General features: G+C 43.6%; 1 protein-coding gene across 3 annotated transcripts in view; it reads right to left on the bottom strand.

The window, feature by feature from the left end:
• Positions 1 to 3,117: 3,117 nt before the first annotated feature.
• Positions 3,118 to 19,150, bottom strand: part of ALKBH3 (alkB homolog 3, alpha-ketoglutarate dependent dioxygenase) — a 37,321-nt gene continuing 21,288 nt past the window's right edge. For 2 of the 3 annotated variants that reach the window (XM_007126407.4, XM_024133399.3), the window contains exons 9-10: positions 4,383 to 4,533; positions 3,118 to 3,627 (exon numbers count right to left, since the gene is read on the bottom strand). In XM_007126407.4, the coding sequence (XP_007126469.1) occupies positions 3,599 to 3,627; positions 4,383 to 4,533 (180 nt within the window). In that variant the 3' untranslated portion in view covers positions 3,118 to 3,598. The remainder of the gene's footprint in view (positions 3,628 to 4,382; positions 4,534 to 19,150) is intronic. The other variant, XM_024133400.2, reaches the window with a different exon arrangement.

Genomic DNA, 19,150 nt, shown 5'->3' with positions numbered 1-19,150 from the left:
AGAATGGATTCCAGCAGCACAACACTGACAGGGGTCTCATACTGGCGCTCCTTGCAAAGGGAAGCTGGGAGGGGGTAAGGGGACAGCTGTAAACTAAATCCCTCTGAGGAGAGCGTGTGGGTGGAACCACGTATGTGTAAAGATTTAAACAAACAGAATGCATCACTATGGAAACATTCGGCTTTTTCAAAGGCATAGTTAAGAAAATAAAGAAATCAAGACTTCAGATGCAACACTACAAGTGTTTATGACCAGAAAAGGCAAAGTGGGTCTTAGATGTTCTGCAGCCAAGGAAAAGCTGCCAGAACTCAAGGAAGAAATATCCGCAGCAGGGCAGGGCCCCATCGTGTGTCGGGCTCTTCTCTGAAGCGTCCAACTGGAGCGTTCTGCTCACTGCAGTGCCCGCTTAACTCTTCTGGGGTTGCCATGACACAATTCAGGAGACGGTGCCACTTACTGACCAGGTCCAGACAGACCTGCCACTCGTGAGGGCAGGTCATACCAGCCATGGAGGCAGCAGGGAGTGAGTGTCACAGGAAAATGGCAGGTTTATGAGCTGTGACCCAAACTTATTAGGAATCATCAATGCCATGTGAGTTAGTGGTTAGTTGTATACCAAGGATACCATCTGATGTTGTGTCAGATGTTCCGACCCATGTTTTGAGGCAAGGTGCCTGTTGTCAGCATGTCTTTAGTGTGCAGAGCTTACCCTGCTTCTTGGGCTGTCTGCTATCGGAGTCGTGGTGTTGGTAAGCATCATGAGGAAGCCTGATGCTGAGTCTGGGCATCAGGGTCCCCAAATGTACTCACAGATACGAATGAAGGGAGGAAGGGACCACCTGTCTACCTCTGAAAGTTTGCTTGGATATGGTCAGGAAACATGTTCTCAGTCACTTGCCAGGAAGGTGAGATGAGAATTTGTCTAATTTGTCATAAATTGGACTGTGTCCCCCCAAAATGAGCTTCCCCCAGTAAACTGGACAGTTCTAGTCCAGGTGGCAGCAGAGTTTCTGACTAGGAGATGCTCATGTTGATTAAGGAGAGATGAGGTGCAGATACCTGCACTGGTTCACAGGAAAGCCAGGGGACAAACAGAGTGGCCTGGCAGTCAGCCTGGCCAGCAGGGCACTAGGGTGAGCTTGGGTTGCCCGCTCTGCATGAGCGAGCCCTGAGGCTCATGGGCCTGGGGGTGCCCACGGCAGAGGGAAAGGCACAGTCTAGGCATTAGCCTGTGCTGTGTGTGCTGGTTCTGCCGTTCATAAGTCCTAGGAAATGACTTCACCTCGTGGAGGCTCAGTTGCCTAGTCTCTACAACGGGACTAGCATCTTGTTTTGGCAGGGCTCCAGGGAGGAGTAGGAATTATGTAGGAAAACCTCCTAGGACGGTTATTAAGTTGTCCTGGCAGGTTATTAACGCTCAAACAACGGGCAACTAAAACACTAGGCCTGTTTTTCTTCAGGCGACAGCCGTTATATTTGCTCCCTCTGCTTTACAAGTAATGTTGGCAAAAATAGCTTCGCCCCTGATTCCTAGTTAGATCTACCACCAGTAAAACACGGCAACAGGTTGGTGCAGTCACTAAGCGTGGGCCTCCTTTGCCGGGGTCTGGAATTCCTGTCCAGTCCTAACCCTGTACTTTTATTCTATGGCAAGTACCTACTTGACATTTCAGAAGGGACATTATCTTAGTGGTAGAAAGAGCGGCAGTTCCAGCATTTGACAGCAAGAAACAAAACCTAAGACTGCTGCTCTCAGGTGAAGAAACCCAGGCGGTGGTCCAGGCTGTCTGCTGAAGAGCAGGAGTTAGTCTCCCTGACAGACATGGCAGTGATGAGGGAAGAGCTGAAATCGTAGCTGACGCGAGGGGAGAGCATGACCCCGGGTCAGGAGGGATGTGGTTAAGACCTGGAGTCATCTGTCAGCCCTGTCACTTGTGCGAACAGAAGAGGAATTTCCCCAGGTCATGCAGCCAACTCATAGCCGAAGCTGGATGCACCACTCTGGCCAGGTTGTGTTTGTTTGAACTGGAGGAAAGCCAGGGATTAAATAGGTTTCATTTTATAGTTATGGTGATTTGTACCTCCCTCACGGGAAGGCTCAGTCAGTATGATGTTCAGATTTCATAAAGCATTTAGCATTTCTTAGAGAAAGGAGCAACACACAGGCAACGACATTTAAAAGAAAGAGACTCTGGTTCAAGAAGCTACAGAGCCTGTCAGAGAACAGCGCCTGGCCAGGCATGGCATTCATCTGCCTTCTGGGGAAGGGCCTGCCCAGCCTTTGGCATTTTATTGTGATCATGGAGATCATCAATCTTACAGCATGGAATGGAAACAGGATCAAAAGCAAGAAGGCTCGGTAAATTTTCCCCACAGGGAGCTAAGGGAAACTCGAACTCTCTCGCCCTACTTTCATCCATTTAAATCCATTCTCTTTCTCTCCGGTTTTCCCTGTCTTGGTTTGGAACTGGCATGCTGCTCCTAAGTCAAGGGGTCAGGAAGACACGTGCTTTTATGATGCAACCAGGGGCAGTCGCTCTTTCTGCTTTGGGAACCCTGGTGACATCAGAGACTAACCCTTTCATCTCGGGAACATGTGTTGAAGAAAACACTGAGTCAGAAGAAAGCCTTAGTCATAGGGGTACTGAACTCTAAAGTGAAAAGGACTGTTAGGTAACTGAGTCTATTCCCTGTAGGACTGCTCCCGCTCCTATCCGGCTAGGGTTTAAATGACTCAAGTCATTCTCCAGGGGGAACTAATCTTTGTAGAACAGCTGCCACTAGCAGGGCATTTGCTGCTCTTCAGCCGAAATTTCTCATGACATCACTCAATTCTTCCTCCCTTTGAGGGGACAGTTTTCTCTTGTATTTCAAGTAGTCCAGGTGGCTGCTTGGAGAGGCACTGGAGAATACCACCTCTGCTCTTTATTCAGAGGCCTGTAACCTGTCTGAGCGTATCCTGGGAAGATGGACAGGCAAGGAGACTCAGTTAAATAAAGTGCTCCCAGAATATGCAGCTTTGCATTACAATAGCACACAAGCCAAGTTGTTCAGGAGTCAGGGCAGACTTCAACAAAGCTCTGTTTGGGTTTTAGCAGCTGTCTGCCTACGGAAGGCTCCAGAGTCACTGACTCATCTTTATATCTCCACTTTGCTAAAGGCACAAGGAACAAACGTGTGGATTTACCCCGGAGGCAAAGTCCATTCATATTTCTTCAAATGAAGCGGGAGAGGGCAGAAAAAAAAACTGCTTATGGACAAAATCATCTGTGAACACAGCCACAGCAGTTTTTAATCTGCCTAAAGAAAATACGTGATTTCAAAACAAGATTAGGGATTACTGTTCCCACAGTAAACATATCACAAACATGAACTGCAGGCCGTCATCTAATAGGACTCCAAGCTGGGAAGCAAATCCCATCCACATCTTCCAAACAGCCACACCATGAGAGCAGCTGGACCAGTCTCCGGAAGTTTCTTCATGGTGGAAGGTTTGCTCAGTCTCAGCACAGCTTCCCTCTCCAAGACCTCACATCACCGGTGCGCCCCTCAAGGGTCAGGATAAACTGTCCGAAAAGTCAAGTTTATTCTTGGTTCTCTAGAGTGGTACTCCTTGGGCACTCGATGCTAAATGGAAATATGAACAACTCTGACATACACACACTTACACTTTTATTCCAAAGCAACTGAAAACTTATTTATGAGGACATAGACATGTTTCAATTTTATCTCCCGCCAATGAGCAGCAACAGCTCCTTTAAGTCTTGTGGAGAAAGGTCTTCTTCTCTGAAACAAATCTCTACCACCACCCTCACTGTGATATGTCAGCACCCTCACAGGCAGACAGTTTCCTTTTTTCTAAGTGTTGCTCTTCCTCTCAGCCTCCTGCCATTTTTCCAAAGCTCAAAAGAAGACACATAAATGGCTGAGATCACAGACAGGCATGAGATTCCCCTCTCATGCTAAGTGTTCTTAATTTGCACACCTTGAAAATGGCCTGGCCTAAGCTATGGAGCTGTGCAGCCCCATATGCTAGCCACTGGCGGCCTGAAGCTCTAAATTAATTAAAAATTCAGTTCTTCAGCACACTAGCCATATCTCAAGAGATCAACAGTCATGTGTATAGTGGCTACCACATTGGGCTACACAGATAGAGTATTTCCATCATCACAGGAAGTTCTAGTGGATACCGCTGCTGTAGAGGGCCATTTTGACTGTCAGTAGAATCAAAACCCCTTGGAAATGATGTCAGTTTATTGCCTCTTGCTCATTATAAAAGCCACTTGCTTTTCACCACGTCTAATACAGAAATTAATAACCATAAGTCAGTCAGGAAACTGCGTCTACATGACAGCAAATCCACGTCACTTGCATGTTCTCACCTGCCAGTCTGCTTGGGTGGCTCCTTCCATGAGTAACAAGGTCCCGTGATCCAAGGGTAACTTCACTCTCTCCACATATGTGTAGTCTCCGTTCTCTTCCTAGAAAACAGCATTCATTGCACTGAATTTTTTTGCTTGTGTGATCAAGATGCTGCAACAGAACATGACACTGGTCAAAGAAATGCCAGCCTCCACTCAGCCAGACTGGCTCTGTCACTTGGTGGCTGACTGGCCTTAGGCAGGTTACTTCACCTCTCTGTTCCTGAATTTACTCACTTGTAAAATGAGGATGATGAGAGTACCTGCCGCCACACAGGGCTGCTGTGAGCCTCATCCTACATATGTGTGAATTACTTGGAGACTGGTAAGTATTAGGTACAGCATAACAGCTATTAGTATTAGTATTATCAGCATCCAAAATGCAGGAAAGCACATTCTGGCCTATGAAGGAATTCAAAGTCATTTATACAATAATTCTTTACATCTGCCTTATTCTGTGCCCTGTGTTTTGACATAGTGTGAGCAGAATAGGCTTTCAAACAAGACATGGTGTGATGAGTTTTGACCCCCTTTTCATAATTTATGCTAATTCACTAATTGGTACCTAAGTTAAAACTAGTCACAACTCTTCTTATAGCTACTTTGGTATTTTGGAGATATATTCTTGTTTCTTTCCAGAACAATCAACAACAAGATTTTCTCAAAGAAGGGAGGGAGCTCTGCTGTGACCAGAACAGTGTTGCTAAACTGAGACTGGCTGTGTAAGCCTTTGAGAATGGATCGCAACTCCTGAGCACCTAGGATACAAAGGCCCGTATTTACATTGCCCCTTTCTTCCAGAGCTCAAAGTCAATTCACGTCCAACACCGTTATGAAGCCTCCCAGCACGGGCTGCAATATGGCCAACAGGTGGTGTCACTCCTCCTCCACCGCTGACAAAGGGGCACATTAAACAACTTCCTTGCTCACAGCAACAAAGAGCACGTCAAGAATTGAGACCGGGACAGACCCAAGTTTCCTGACTTCTTCACCTCCATTCTGGGCAGATTCATCCATTCATCTGCTTCACTTCCAATGCAAGAGATTACATTTGGGTTACTACAGGATTAATTTCACTGCAATGCTGTGTTTATGTTTATTATTGTAGGGGTGCTTCTGAGAATGTAACTGTTTACAATGATTTTCCCCAGGAAAATCAAAATCAAAACAAAATGAACTTCCATAAACAGTCTAGGTTCCAATCCCCAGCCCTTGGCAGTGACTTTGTCAAGCACTGTCGTAACTTTATAAGCAGAAGATATAAGCAATGTTTGAAATAACTTTTGGTCTCAGTGATTGATTTTGTGTCTGCCACCTTTTGTCTTCCAGTAATAAGTAAGCACCAAAACATTTACCTCTGACCCCTCAGCCAACCAGTGGGAGGTGACCCTGTCCTCAGGTAGCCCAGCTCCATCTCAGAAAAGCAAAAGGTTGCTCTCTGAAAAAAGTATTCCAGACAGAGGAGATGTATGTTCTACTGAAGAAAAGGTATCAGAAGGGAGTGCATCGTTCATGAGATCAGAGGGTCCAAGGCTCCTTGATTTAGGCTGTAAGTCAGTCACCAGATCAAGGTTCAACTCATCTAGAAACAGAACTGTTGCTGCCCTCTATATAATCCAGAAGTACAACGGGGCCTTAATCTATAAACCAAGCACAGACACTAAGACAGGAGAGTACAGTGGACAGGAAAGACACTTAACACAACAGGAAGAGAATCCTGAGATGAAGATCTCTTAGAACATTAAAACATTATTGGGATAACACTGTACCTCAACTACACTTCAATTTAAAAAAAGAAAAAAAATACACTAAGGAGGAAAAGCATGCTCTAGGAAGAAGGAATTGTATATGCAACAGCCCAGAGGCCAAGAAACCAAGCCCCATCCTGTGTACACAGGTCTGTGAGACCAGGGAACAGGTATAAGGAGTAATTTGGAGAAGTTAGAAAAGTTAAGAGCCAGCATTTTCTAATCCAGTGTTGCTCTGCCAAAGCCACTGTAATAAAATGCAAATTTGATCTCAGAATTCCTCTCCCTTGCTTAAAATACTTTAATGACATCCCAAAGGTTTCAGGATGAAGTTCAAATCCATTAGCTTGGCACCCAAGGCTCTTGATGACCTGCCTGCTCCTTCTCTTTAGTTTCAGCTCCTACATCTCTCTCACGGGCACCCTGTGCTCCAAATAAATGGAACTACTTACAGTTTTCCAAACATGAAAAAAAAAAACAAACCATTATTGGGGAGGAGGGAGTGCTAAGGCCAGTGGAAGAGAAGAGGGGAGCACTGTAATTCTACCTGGAAACATGAAGCAGGAATAGACCCAGCAAGTGAAAGAGAATTCCGAATGCAAGAGGGAAATATCAGCATGGACGGAAAGTGATGTTCAACAGAGCCACATCTCCCTCACTATATTCCTAAGACCTGAGGTTTTCAAATGAGAGAAAGCCTCAGGTTGGTTTGAAACACATTACATCCAGTATAACCATTAGTTGTACCAAAGAGCAAAAGAGGGTGAGCCTTCACTTGGCAGGGAGCTACTCTCATCAGTCCCTGAAGGAGACAGTGATACCAGCACACTCACAGTGAGAGGTGACGTCATTACTTTGCTGCTTGTTATTCGTTCCTTCCAACACCCTTGGCTTAGGAAGTACATTCCTAATTCACAGAAGGAGACAGAAAGGAGGGCAGGGGATTCTATCAAGGCAACACAGAGCTCACGAATGCTTCCTTCCCCTGAGACCAGAGCAGCAACAGACCAAAGAGCCACACTTTAACTTAACCAAGATACACAGAGACTTTTTCCACTGAGGAAGCGGATAAAAGGCCAGAGGAGCTCACGTGGCTAAGCATAAGGGCTCAGTTGATAAATGGATAAGCGACAGTGGAAGCACAGTTCAGACTGTTTAGAGGAATGAACTCACAGCCATTAAGCATGGTTAAGTTACGCAAACACTGCTCTGTAACCCTTTTGATTTATTCAGGTCTTTCTTCAAAACAAAACAAAACACACCCATTAAAAAGCCATGGCTTAGGGGATTCCCTGGTGGCGCAGTGGTTGAGAGTCTGCCTGCCGATGCAAGGGACGCGGGTTCGTGCCCCGGTCCGGGAAGATCCCACATGCCGTGGAGTGGCTGGGCCCGTGAGCCATGGCCGCTGAGCCTGCGCGCCTGGAGCCTGTGCTCCGCAGCGGGAGAGGAAGCCATGGCTTAGGATAAAATTTTTCCATTCCCAATCCCAGTTAAAAGAAACTTTTAGGGTCACAGTCAGTCTACAGGGTGGGTTTTGCTGTTGATATTCTTGGTTTTCCACACACTTGAAACCTCACAAGTAGATGGAAAAAGAAAAAAAAATTTTTTTTATATTGGTGTTAATCAACATTCTCACTCCCTCCCCAACCATAGCCAATTCATCTGAATGCTTAATTATAATTTCCAGTGAATGCTGGGGTTTTCCAAAGTTCCACAACTTTCACCAAGATCTTAGCATATTCAGTTTCCTTTAGAAAAATGTTATTTAGGGACTTCCCTGGTGGTCCAGTGGTTAAGACTCCACACTCCCAATGCAGGGGGCCAGGGTTCAATCCCTGGTCAGAGAACTAGATGCGACATGCTGCAACTAGGAGCCCACATGCTGCAAATAAAAATCCCACGTGCCACAACTAAGACCCGGCACAGCCAAATAAATAAATATTTTTTTAAAAAATGCTATTTAGGGGCTTCCCTGGTGGCACAGTGGTTGAGAGTCCGCCTGCCGATGCAGGGGACATGGGTTCGTGCCCCGGTCTGGGAAGATCCCACATGCCGCGGAGCGGCTGGGCCCGTGAGCCATGGCTGCTGAGCCTGCGCGTCCGGAGCCTGTGCTCCGCAACGGGAGAGGCCACAGCAGTGAGAGGCCCGCGTACCGCAAAAAAACCCACAAAAAACAAAACAAAACAAAACAATGCTATTTAGGAAAAAAAAAAAGCCTGGGTGTATATTGTTATATCATTACAAACCACCCAACAGATAAGAAATCTAAACGTTTTGCTTTTCACTGGAAAGGAAACTTCACACTGTATGAGATCTATGTAGATTTTTCATGTAATTGCGCCTTTCTTGTCCTAAAAAAGGTGTCTTAGAAATTATAGCGTTGGCCAAAAAGTTCCTTTGGTTTTTAAGTAAAAATAAAAGACACTTTTCATTTTCACCAAGAACTTTATTGAACAACGTATTCACCCTTTTGTTTCACTACCTTCCGCCACTTTCCAGGCAACTTCATAATTCCATCTTCCCAAAACTTTTAATCTTTTTGAGCAAAGAATTGTTCCAGGTGCCTTTTACAGTCTTCCAGGGAATTGAAATTTTTTCCATTAAGAGAATTTTGTAAAGACCGAAATAAATGGAAATCCGAAGGTGCAATGTCTGGTGAATACGGCGTATGAATCAGAACTTCCCAGCCAAGCTGTAACAGTTTTTGCCTGGTCATCAAAGAAACATGTGGTCTCGCACTATCTTGATGGAAGATTATGCATTCTCTGTTGACTAATTCTGGACACTTTTCGTCAAGTGCTGCTTTCAGTTGGTCTAACTGGGAGCAGTGTTTGTTGGAATTAATCACTTGGTTTTCTGGGGAGCTCATAATAGAGGACTCCCTTCCAATCCCACCATATACACAACATCACCTTCTTTGGACCAGCCTTTGGTGTGGTTGGCAGGGGTTTATTTTGCTCGTCCCACGATCTCTTCTGTTCCACATTATTGTACAGAATCCACTTTTCACTGCCCATCACAATTTGTTTTAAAAATGGAACATTTCTATATGTTTAAGTAGAGAATCGCACGCGGAAATACGGTCAAGTTTTTTTTCGCTTAACTTATGTGGAACCCAAACATCGAAGCGATGAACATAACCAAGCTGGTGCAAATGATTTTCAATGCTTGATTTGGATATTTTGAGTATGTTGGCTATCTCCCGCATGGTATAATGTTGATTGTTCTCAATTAACGTCTCGATTTGATTGCTATTAACTTCAACTGGTCTACCCCACCGTGGAGCATCGTCCAGCAAGAAATCTCCAGCACGTAACTTCGAAAACCACTTTTGACATGTTCGATCAGTCACAGCACCTTCTCCATACACTGCATAAATATTTTTTTGTGTTTCAGTTGTGTTTTTACCTTTCTTAAAATAATAAAGCATAATATGCTGAAAATGTTGCTTCCCCCATCTTTAATATTAAAATGGCTACACAAAAATTCACCAATTCTGATTTTTTTTTAATGCACACTGATATGACAGCTGTCACCACACAATCTAACAAAATTGTTTCAAATGAAGTTAAAAGACAACTAAGCGCTACTAGAGCCATCTTATGGAAAAAAACGAACGAACCTTTTGGCCAAGCCAATACAAACGTCAGTGCTTGAAAATCATCATTCGCATAGTTTTTCTTCCTACTATAAAAGTAACGTAAGTTCACTAGAGTAACTGACACACTTGTAATTACCTGTTCAATGTCTGCCTTCTTGATCTCTGATAACAAACTCCATGAGGGGAGGGCTATGCTGTCTTTCCCTTTTGAAATACACTCAATGCCTATCACACATATCAATAAATATGTCCTGAATGACTGAGGAAAAGCACCAAGAAAATATAGAAATCACCCTTAATCCCGTCATCCAAAATTCATACAACACATACACAGGGAATATTCTACACATACAATCGTGCACTCATTTTTAACACTGTATTGTGAGCATTTTCTATATCTTAGATGTACTGTATTTTAAAAATATGGCTGTATAATATTCCTTTGTATGAACACCTCCTTCCTCCTTTAAACTCACAAATTATTTTTTGACCACCTACATATGTTAGGCACTATGCTAGTGCTAAGGATATAGCAGTTAGGTACACATGGTTGGAAACAGAGATTTTAATATACCAGTGATACTTTAAAAAAAAAAAAAAAGAAAGGAAAGAAAAACCTACTGCAAGTAGATCTTGGTCTAAACATCTCTGAGTATATTTCTAGGATATATTCTTTAAAGTGGAATAACTGGATCTAAGGGTATGAACTTGAAGGCACTTTGATTTATACATCAAACTGCTTTAAGAAGGTTGTGGCAATTTATAATTCCAGCAAGAAAATGTGACAGCACCTGCCTTCTGAGCGCATCACCAGTATGGAACATTATCAATTGGCAAAAAAAATTAGGGAAAAATGGCAATTCATTCTTCAAACAGAGTTCTTTAATTTCTAACCAAGTTCACCGTTTTTTCACATGGCTGTTTGCTGTTTGCATTTCTTCTACTGTAAACTCTGTTTGTGTCTTTTGTCCATCGTTCTATGGGGTGTTAATGTTTTTCTTATTGATCTGTAACCATGTACAATAAGATATTTTCCCTCTGTCTCTGTTACACTTTCTATAAATATTTTTTTCATTTGCTATTTGCCTTTTAACTGCATTTATGATATTTAACACAGAATAGCTCAAAAATTTTTACAGTCAACTCTACTGATCTTTCTTTGGCTCTCCTTCACGGTTTTTTCCCGTCTTCAGGAAACTTAAATATACAACTGCATTTCCTTTCAGTTAAAAAAAAAGTCTATATGTTTTACATTTAATTCTTTAATCAACCTAGAGTTGGCTCCCCACTTCCCTGCCCCAAGTGTCTTTTCATAACAATTTCCAGGTACTTAAACCAAGGCATCCTGCTAGACTTTCTGGACATGATCTACCATGGTGTACGCTGCTAAAGTACCAGGCATGTTAGGGACCATTTGTACCCAGTACTGCTAATTCTCACAACAACCCTGTAAGGGACATGATATTCTCCTTTGTATTATAAGCAAAGGAAACTGGAGGGAAAGTACGTTTCTAAGGCAAAAGGCTGGCTAGAGGCAGGTAGACAAGTATTTGAACTTAGATCTGCCTGGCTCTAAAGCCTGTACTTTTTCCACCTTGCTGTGCTCTCCAAAGTTATGTCTCTTTCTTGTGAAATCCTGTAATTATTTCCTATCTGAATTATATGGCACCCTGACTATACTGTAAGGGTCACAAACATCAGCAAGTAGCATAAACAAGGGGCGTGGGCCAGGCGCAACAGAGTGGGGAGTGGGGACCATGGAGAACTAAAGAGCACAGGGCCTGCATACAGGTGGGAGCCACTCTGCAGCCCCCTCACCGTTCCCCTGGAGTTGCCCGATCTTCTGGGTTTTCCAGGGAAACTGATAACGGGATTTTTTTTTTTTTTTTTTGCAGTACGTGGGCCTCTCACTGCTGTGGCCTCTCCCGTTGCGGAGCACAGGCTCCGGACGCGCAAGCTCAGCGGCCATGGCTCACGGGCCTAGCCGCTCCGCGGCATGTGGGATCTTCCCAGACCGGAGCACGAACCCGTGTCCCCTGCATCGGCAGGCGGACTCTCAACCACTGCGCCACCAGGGAAGCCCTGATAACGGGATTTTTAGATGAAATCTCCTGAGTTATAAATTTTGGCAACTAACTCAGTTTCTTTAAAAACCCTGGGAAGTATATAAACAAAACAAGTCTGAGGACCAGTTTCCGCTTAAGAGCTACCCAACTGAGCCGCTGGTGGACCCCTCACATGACTCCTTCTTTTATGCCCATGTCTTGTCATCCTATGTAAGTTCCCAAGCAAGGCCACATGTTATCTGCCAGGCTTCTTTGATAACCCTTTGCCATTCCACATGGTAGTGCCTGAAACAAAGCTCAGGACAGATATGCTGCTTCAAGTATCATATTCTTAGTCTCAGTGATCCAACGCAATCAGAAAAGGCCATGGATGCAAAATATGCTTCCAAATTAATGATCTTAGTCAACAGTGAGACATTTGGTTTTCCAAGTCATCTCTGATCTCCTAGGTGAGCTACTTACTAGAAATTTTTCCATCTTTTTACTAAGAAGATGCGTATAAAAACAAAACACAAATGAGCAGAAAGGTCAAACAAAACAAAGTAGAAGCCCGCTACCTGTTTCTCATTTCCCAAACTCACAGGAAGCACCTGACATGCACTAACTATTATTAGTTTCTTCACTGGAGGCATCAGGAAAGGCTTCGAGTCTACAGTGGGCCCTTGAAGCCTGGAGAGGACTCAAGTTAATGAGAAGGTGGAGAGCATGCCTAAGGAGCAAAGAGACAGTTCAGCAGAATAGTGCAATCGCACAGGGAACAGTGAGACACCAAAGTCAGTGGGGCATAGATTATGTAAAGATTTGACAGTCTGGCTGAGGAGTTTACATTTACGATTTGTTCCAGTAGGAGCAAATAAAGACTTCTGAGTTGGAAAACAAAGTGATGAAAGCAGTGAGCTCAATCTTGGCTCTCTGCTCCTCTTTCTCTATTCTTTTGCCCTGAATTGATAATGGTGCAATTCCATAGCTCTACCTACTATCTAGATTATTAGTTTCAATTCAGTTCAACAAATAATTGTCTGTGCAATGTGGAGCAAGTGGTAGAACACGGTGCCTCCGCCACCTCACCTGTCCCATGGGGATAACAGCACTATCAACTTGACAAGATTACTGGAGGCTGCACGTAAAGCACTTAGAACAAAGCCAGGCACAGAGTCAGTACTATACACTTGTTGTTGATCACCATCCCTTTACTGTTGTTATTGTTGTTGTTATCCTGACAACTCCCAAATGATACCTCTAGCACAGACCCGTCATGTGAAGCCCAGACTTCACAGCCAATGTCCTACTTTACATTTGGAAGTCTCAAGTATCTTGAACATACCATGTAGAAGAAGGAACTCTTGATTCCCTCTACAGACCCTCCCTAAATAAGAGCAAAATAAAATGCAAAACCCCCTGCTCCTTCTCCCTCTGAGGAAACAGCACCTCCATCCACCAACTGCTCAAGCCAGAAACCTGGTTCACCCTCCAAAACATACCTCAAATGCATTCACTTTGTTCTTCCCCACTGCCACCATCTGAGTCCAAATCAGCAGTCTCCCACTAAAAATACTGAAACAACCTTTTATTTAGTCTCCTACTCTTGCCTCTGCCTGAATTATTCTTCACACAGCAGCCAGAGAGCTCTTTTAAAAATATAAATCAGAGCATGTCACAACCTCATTTATTCCCATTGCACTTAGAGTAAAATCTAAATTCAGAGCTCTAACCACAAGTTGTAATTATGTCTCTCCATTCATTTGATTATCTTCTAGCTCCTGTGACATCCATGAGGGCAGGGTCCATGTCTTCCATATTTACTGCTATATCCGCAGAGGTGAGCATAGTACCCGACACATAGTAGGTGCTCAATTAATATTTGTGAGCAGGAGGTGGGGGGGGGAGAGAGAGAAAAAAAAAATGAGCTGTTCCTGAAAATATCTGGCATCTGGATATCAGACAGAACTAGGGAGGAAAGATTAGAATTAAAGATATCAGGGTGGAAAAAGGTCATTTTAGTATTTTAGACATGTGGTAAAAAGAGCCTGGAATGAAGCTGCTGTTAGAAGGATAAGTTTTTCAGACATTTCAAGAAAGAACTAAGAAGATTTGGGAACTGAAACAATTAAAATGAGAGAATGGGAAGAACTGAAAATAACTTACAATGTAAACCTGACCAAGAGAAGAGTAACATCATGAACATAAACGACCTTATTATGGGTGGGTGAAACTGTGGAGTTTTCTGAGAGAACAACAATAAATCGAATTTTACAATTTCAGGTTAGACGTCACATGTTATTATACGTGGAAATGTCTCGTGAACATGTACAAAGTGATGACTAGAACCTGAGATAAAAGTCAAAGCTGGAAATGAAATAAGATCCAGAAGTTGCTCCACCAAAGAAGAAATGGTTGAAGCCATAAGAACAAATGAAATCCCATTTATTTACTTATTCAACAAAATACCGCCCCCCCGACACACACACACACACACACACACACACACACACACACACACACACACACAGTGCTAAATGCTGGGACGTAATGATAAACAAGACAGAAGTGGACCTTGCCTATACAGCATTTACAATCTACTGCTAGCTCATAATTTCCTAAAAAGTAATGTAGACAAAGATAACAGAATCGAAGACAACCTTGAATATCCATATTTAAGGGGTGTAAAGGGAAAAAAACCTCAAAGGAGGCAGACAAGTAGCAATGAGAAAAGTGAGAATAGCTAAGATAATACAATATTTCAGAAGCTAATAAGAGAAAGAAAAGGCAGCTAACAGATGGCTAAGTTTCAGGCAGAGAGGTGCTGGACACTGGAGACCAACGTTACAAAGAAGAGGAGAATGATGACTGAGAGAAGGCCAGACTCCCCGCTCTTTAGGACAGTGGTATAGTAATATTAGCAGTGTGGTGGGATGGAGCTAGAGAGCAGGTGTTCCAAAAGTAAGTTAAGTTGTAGGAAAGGGAAACTGCAGATAGAGACAACTTATCCCAGAATCCGTGCTTCAAAATCAAGAAAAAACCAAGATGTTAGAGTGACTGCAGAATCAAGCAAAGGGTTTTCTCAAGATGGTAACAGATAGAATAGGAATTTCCCTAGCTCTCCAGTCCAAGAATCAGATACATGGTAGAGCTGCTTGACAAGTATCGTCAAGGCTTTTTTGCAGACTGCAATGATATCTGAAAACTAAATGCCAGCATGTGCTACAGCTACTTAGCCTGCTGGAGCCAAGTGTCCCTTTACTTGCCCTACCTCCCAACTTATGGCCATGCCAAAATGCTCCCTTCTCCTCTTTTTTAATCATTTCTTTCCAGCTTGTTTTCCCAATCAAATTGTGGTGTTGCTTTTGCCCTTGAGAACCTGGCTGGCTTCTAGACAGCTTCATCGATCATCAAAGCTTGCAGCTATATTTGGACAGAAAAGTTGTTCCTACAGCACTGATGTAAGAACACAGCTGGACTTTTTGTTCATAGTGGTAATGTATCTTTAAAATCTGACATAAACATATTAGTTATGTAAATTATGGAGACAGAATAAAGCTAGGACCCCACAAAGTCATCTCTACAGTTAGTCTGCTGACTCAAACCACGCTTGCAAAGATGGCATCCTCAATATCAATCTGAAAAAACAAAGAAGCAGCTGTTTCTGAAATAAGATCTACTAAAGGAACAGGCTAAGTGGAAAAGCATACATCTGAAATGACCGAGGTTATCTGTTCAAAACAGTTTTGAGCTCGCTTGCCACACACAAATCTTTGGGTTTTTATCAAACTCTTTTCCTGACTTTTGACATGGATTTGGCATGGAAGGTTCTAGCGAGGTGAGTGAGAATACTAAGTACGAGGGACTGGCACGTGCAGTCAATCATCCTATACCGGGCGAACCCAGTGACTGTAAAAGGCAAATGCAGTTTACAGTGAAACACCTGCCGACAGTGTTTGTTGTTCAGATTTGTTGCTGATATAGTACCGGCGGTGGGGTGGGGGTCAGAAGTTACTGAATTTAAACAAAAACAAGCTTGGCTTTACACTGACTGTTACAGTCATTCTAGCCATACTGAATGTGCCTTAATGTAATGAAGATGCCATTCTGGGTGATATAATGTTTCCAAGAAATGCAACTTAAAGGAACTGCTATTTTGAAAGAGCCTCCACTCATCACTGTAGCACCAGAAATAAACACTCTCCCTTCCTCGAAGAGCACACAGAACAAATTCCGTGAAGCCTGACATCCAGCTGACCCCAGTCAAAATTGCAGGGTTCTCCAGTCATCCATTAAATCAGAACATTCATTCCCAAACCATTCCGGGACATAACCTGATCAGACATAATCTCCCACACCCACCCCTGCACCCTTCCACTGTGTCCGCTGGAATTCTCATTCAGTGATGAGCAAACACCCCCCTAGATCCTCAACCTCATGTGCTCTGAAGGTTCCCTCTACTTCCTTGTCCTAATCAAGAACTAGGTCTCTCCAGAAGATTCCAAATTCCCTGAAACTCTCTCTCCTGTGGAAGCTGATCACGCCTCTCATATCTATAGAGCCGGGGGATACTCCTTATTAACACTTTCAGACCATTATTCCCATGCCTCTCTTAAAAATACCTGCTCCTCTGAGCTCCTGTCATTAAAGCTGTCCACCTCCCTTCTTCTCTGCCTTGGTCCCGGGAAGTATAACAACCTCCTAATTGGTCTCCTGGCTTCCACTCTTGCTCCTATCTAGCCCGAGCTCCACGCAGTAGCAACTGACCTTGTAAAATTTCAATCGGAACATGTCACTCTTCTGCTTAACACATTTCAGTGGCTTCTTGATGTACTTAAAATAAAATCCGCTCCTTCCTGAGGCTGGTGAGTCTCTGCATGAGCTGGCCCCGCCCCACTCCTCCCGTCTCATCACTGGCTACTCTCCTCGCCTGCTCTCTCTGCTCCACTGTGGGGCCTTCTCCTCCTTCCTCAAACTCACTAAGCTCTTTTCTGCCTCAGCTAAGCAGTCATCCACCATGAAAATGTGGCTTATGAAAGATGGAAAAATTACCAGAAGGCTTAGGAACAGTTTTTTATAGAGTATGGCAAAGTGGAGGGAAAAAAACTCTACCATTGAGATAACGTTTAAAAAAAAAGTTTGCAAGCAGATCCCATACCTAATTGGGGCACACAGACACTTGACGAATCACTTTGGAAAAGGTTGTTCTCCCAAGATGAAAAGTACTATCGGTGGCAATACGAAACTGGGAGGCTCTCTGCAAAAATTAATTATTCCCAGTGGCAGTCAGGACATGGATTCTAGCCTGAGACAAGGCCCCACGGAAGCAAATGATGATTCCAACTCCCAAAAGATCTCGTGTCGGTAGAGAATTCAGGTCCTACCAGGACTATTTACCTTTATCTGCTTAAACATGCACAAATTAATTTCCCACTCACTCACTCATGCTCTCCAAACCACTGTATGACCCTACAGATAGGAGCTCAAAAACTCAGTCACCATTCCTGACCCACAGGCCACGTTACCCTCCAGAGTCTCCTTTGTACTCCCTCAGTGAATGCCATTCACAGTCCAAGGCAAACTTGGAGGTTGGCTGTTCATTTTCTTTTTCGATTTCCACATATGAAAAGTCACCGTAGCATCCACCATTTATAACAGCTTAAAAATTCACTGATTACTGCAACAACTTTCATATTGCTTTTCACGGGAAAACTTCTCTATTACTCCCATAAAGTAGCTACCAATTAACATCCCCATTTACAAAAAAGGAGTAAGTATAAATGCGGCAGATCAGTGCTTTTTACAAACGTCAGTAACAGAAATAGGAAACAAAACCTGATTTTCTAAATTTCATTAGGGAATGTATTAAAAAGATGATGGTTATCAACAATTTCTTTCACGTAGGTCTTGTAATTTCTCAGAACAGATGCTGTAATCAGAAGATGGACTCATGAGAAGTGTGGAGACCCGGAAGAGCTGCAGTGGGGGTTCTGGCTGAGGCGGCAGTTCAGTCACCACTCCATGAAATACTACACAGTCCAGTTCATCCAATTTTCAAATGTAAGCTAGTCAGTTTATATTATTTTGGATTCCAATATCCTCACTTCTTCCACAGTCCTGGAAAAATATTGGTATTTATGATCAAACTGACCTTTTCATACTCCACTCTTCCCAGTGGTGTGTAAAAAACCAATTAGCAAGGGAGGTACTAGGAACCCAAATGCACTGGGAACTCTCAGAACCTCTACCATTACAAGTGGTTTTACAACCATCTCTTTTGGTGATATGAACAGAGTTCACATCCTTCAGAAGGTGCTTGAGAGAGGAATGGTTAGAGAAATGTCCAACTGGCCTCAACTCAATCACCTCGAGATGGATAGAAGCCCCTCACGTTTTCAGGATTCAGCTGAAGGACAGAGCTTACGCACGGGTAATTTTCTAGAAAACAAGGCTTTTGGCATCCAAACCTTCAGTGCATCACAAACTTCCTATTATCTAATACCCACACCCCCCAACTCAGCCATCACTGTTTCTATGGTAACCGACAGAGAAATAGCAGCCTGCCAAATGGCTTTTGTAGTTCCTTTTCCAGCTTGCTTTTCAGTATAGAATTAAAACTATACTGGGAAAAGAACCAGACTAATCTTTACAACAGGGACACGATGCAGTTTGAAAAGTACAACTGGGTTTGGGACACGAGCGTAGAAAAGCTTTAATGAGGCCAGCTTGGGAGAATAAAAAAAGGTTCTTGGGGCTTCCCTGGTGGCACAGTGGTTAAGAATCCACCTGCCAATACAGGGGACATGGGTTCGAGCCCTGGTCCAGGAAGAACCCACATGCCACGGAGCAACTAAGCCCGTGTGCCACAACTACTGGGCCTGCGCTCTAGAGCCCGTGAGCCACAACTACTGAAGCCTGCACGCCTAGAGCCCGTGCTCCGCAACAAAAGAAGCCACCACAATGAGAAGCCCGCGCACCGCAACGAAGAATAGCCCCCGCTCGCTGCAACTAGAGAAAGCCTCTGCACAGCAACAAGGACCCAACACAGCCAAAAAATAAATAAAATAAATTTATTTTTAAAAAAAAAGGTTCTTGGTTTCTAAAAAATGTCTACTGAGGTATATTTGGAAAGCTTTACTTCTGTCTTAAGACAGTGTATCCTGACATTGGCCTGAAGATGGATATGATGCTATTCATTCAGGTTTAACTGAATTAACAAAAGAAGGGATGGGGTGGGGGCTTCCCTGGTGGCGCAGTGGTTGTGCGTCCACCTGCCAATGCAGGGGAACCGGGTTCGCGCCCCGGTCTGGGAGGATCCCACATGCCGCGGAGCAG

The sequence above is a fragment of the Physeter macrocephalus genome, chromosome 16 (genome assembly GCF_002837175.3).
Source record: "Physeter macrocephalus isolate SW-GA chromosome 16, ASM283717v5, whole genome shotgun sequence".
Classification (NCBI taxonomy): Eukaryota; Metazoa; Chordata; class Mammalia; order Artiodactyla; family Physeteridae; genus Physeter; species Physeter macrocephalus.
This window is presented reverse-complemented; position numbering and strand designations above follow the sequence as displayed.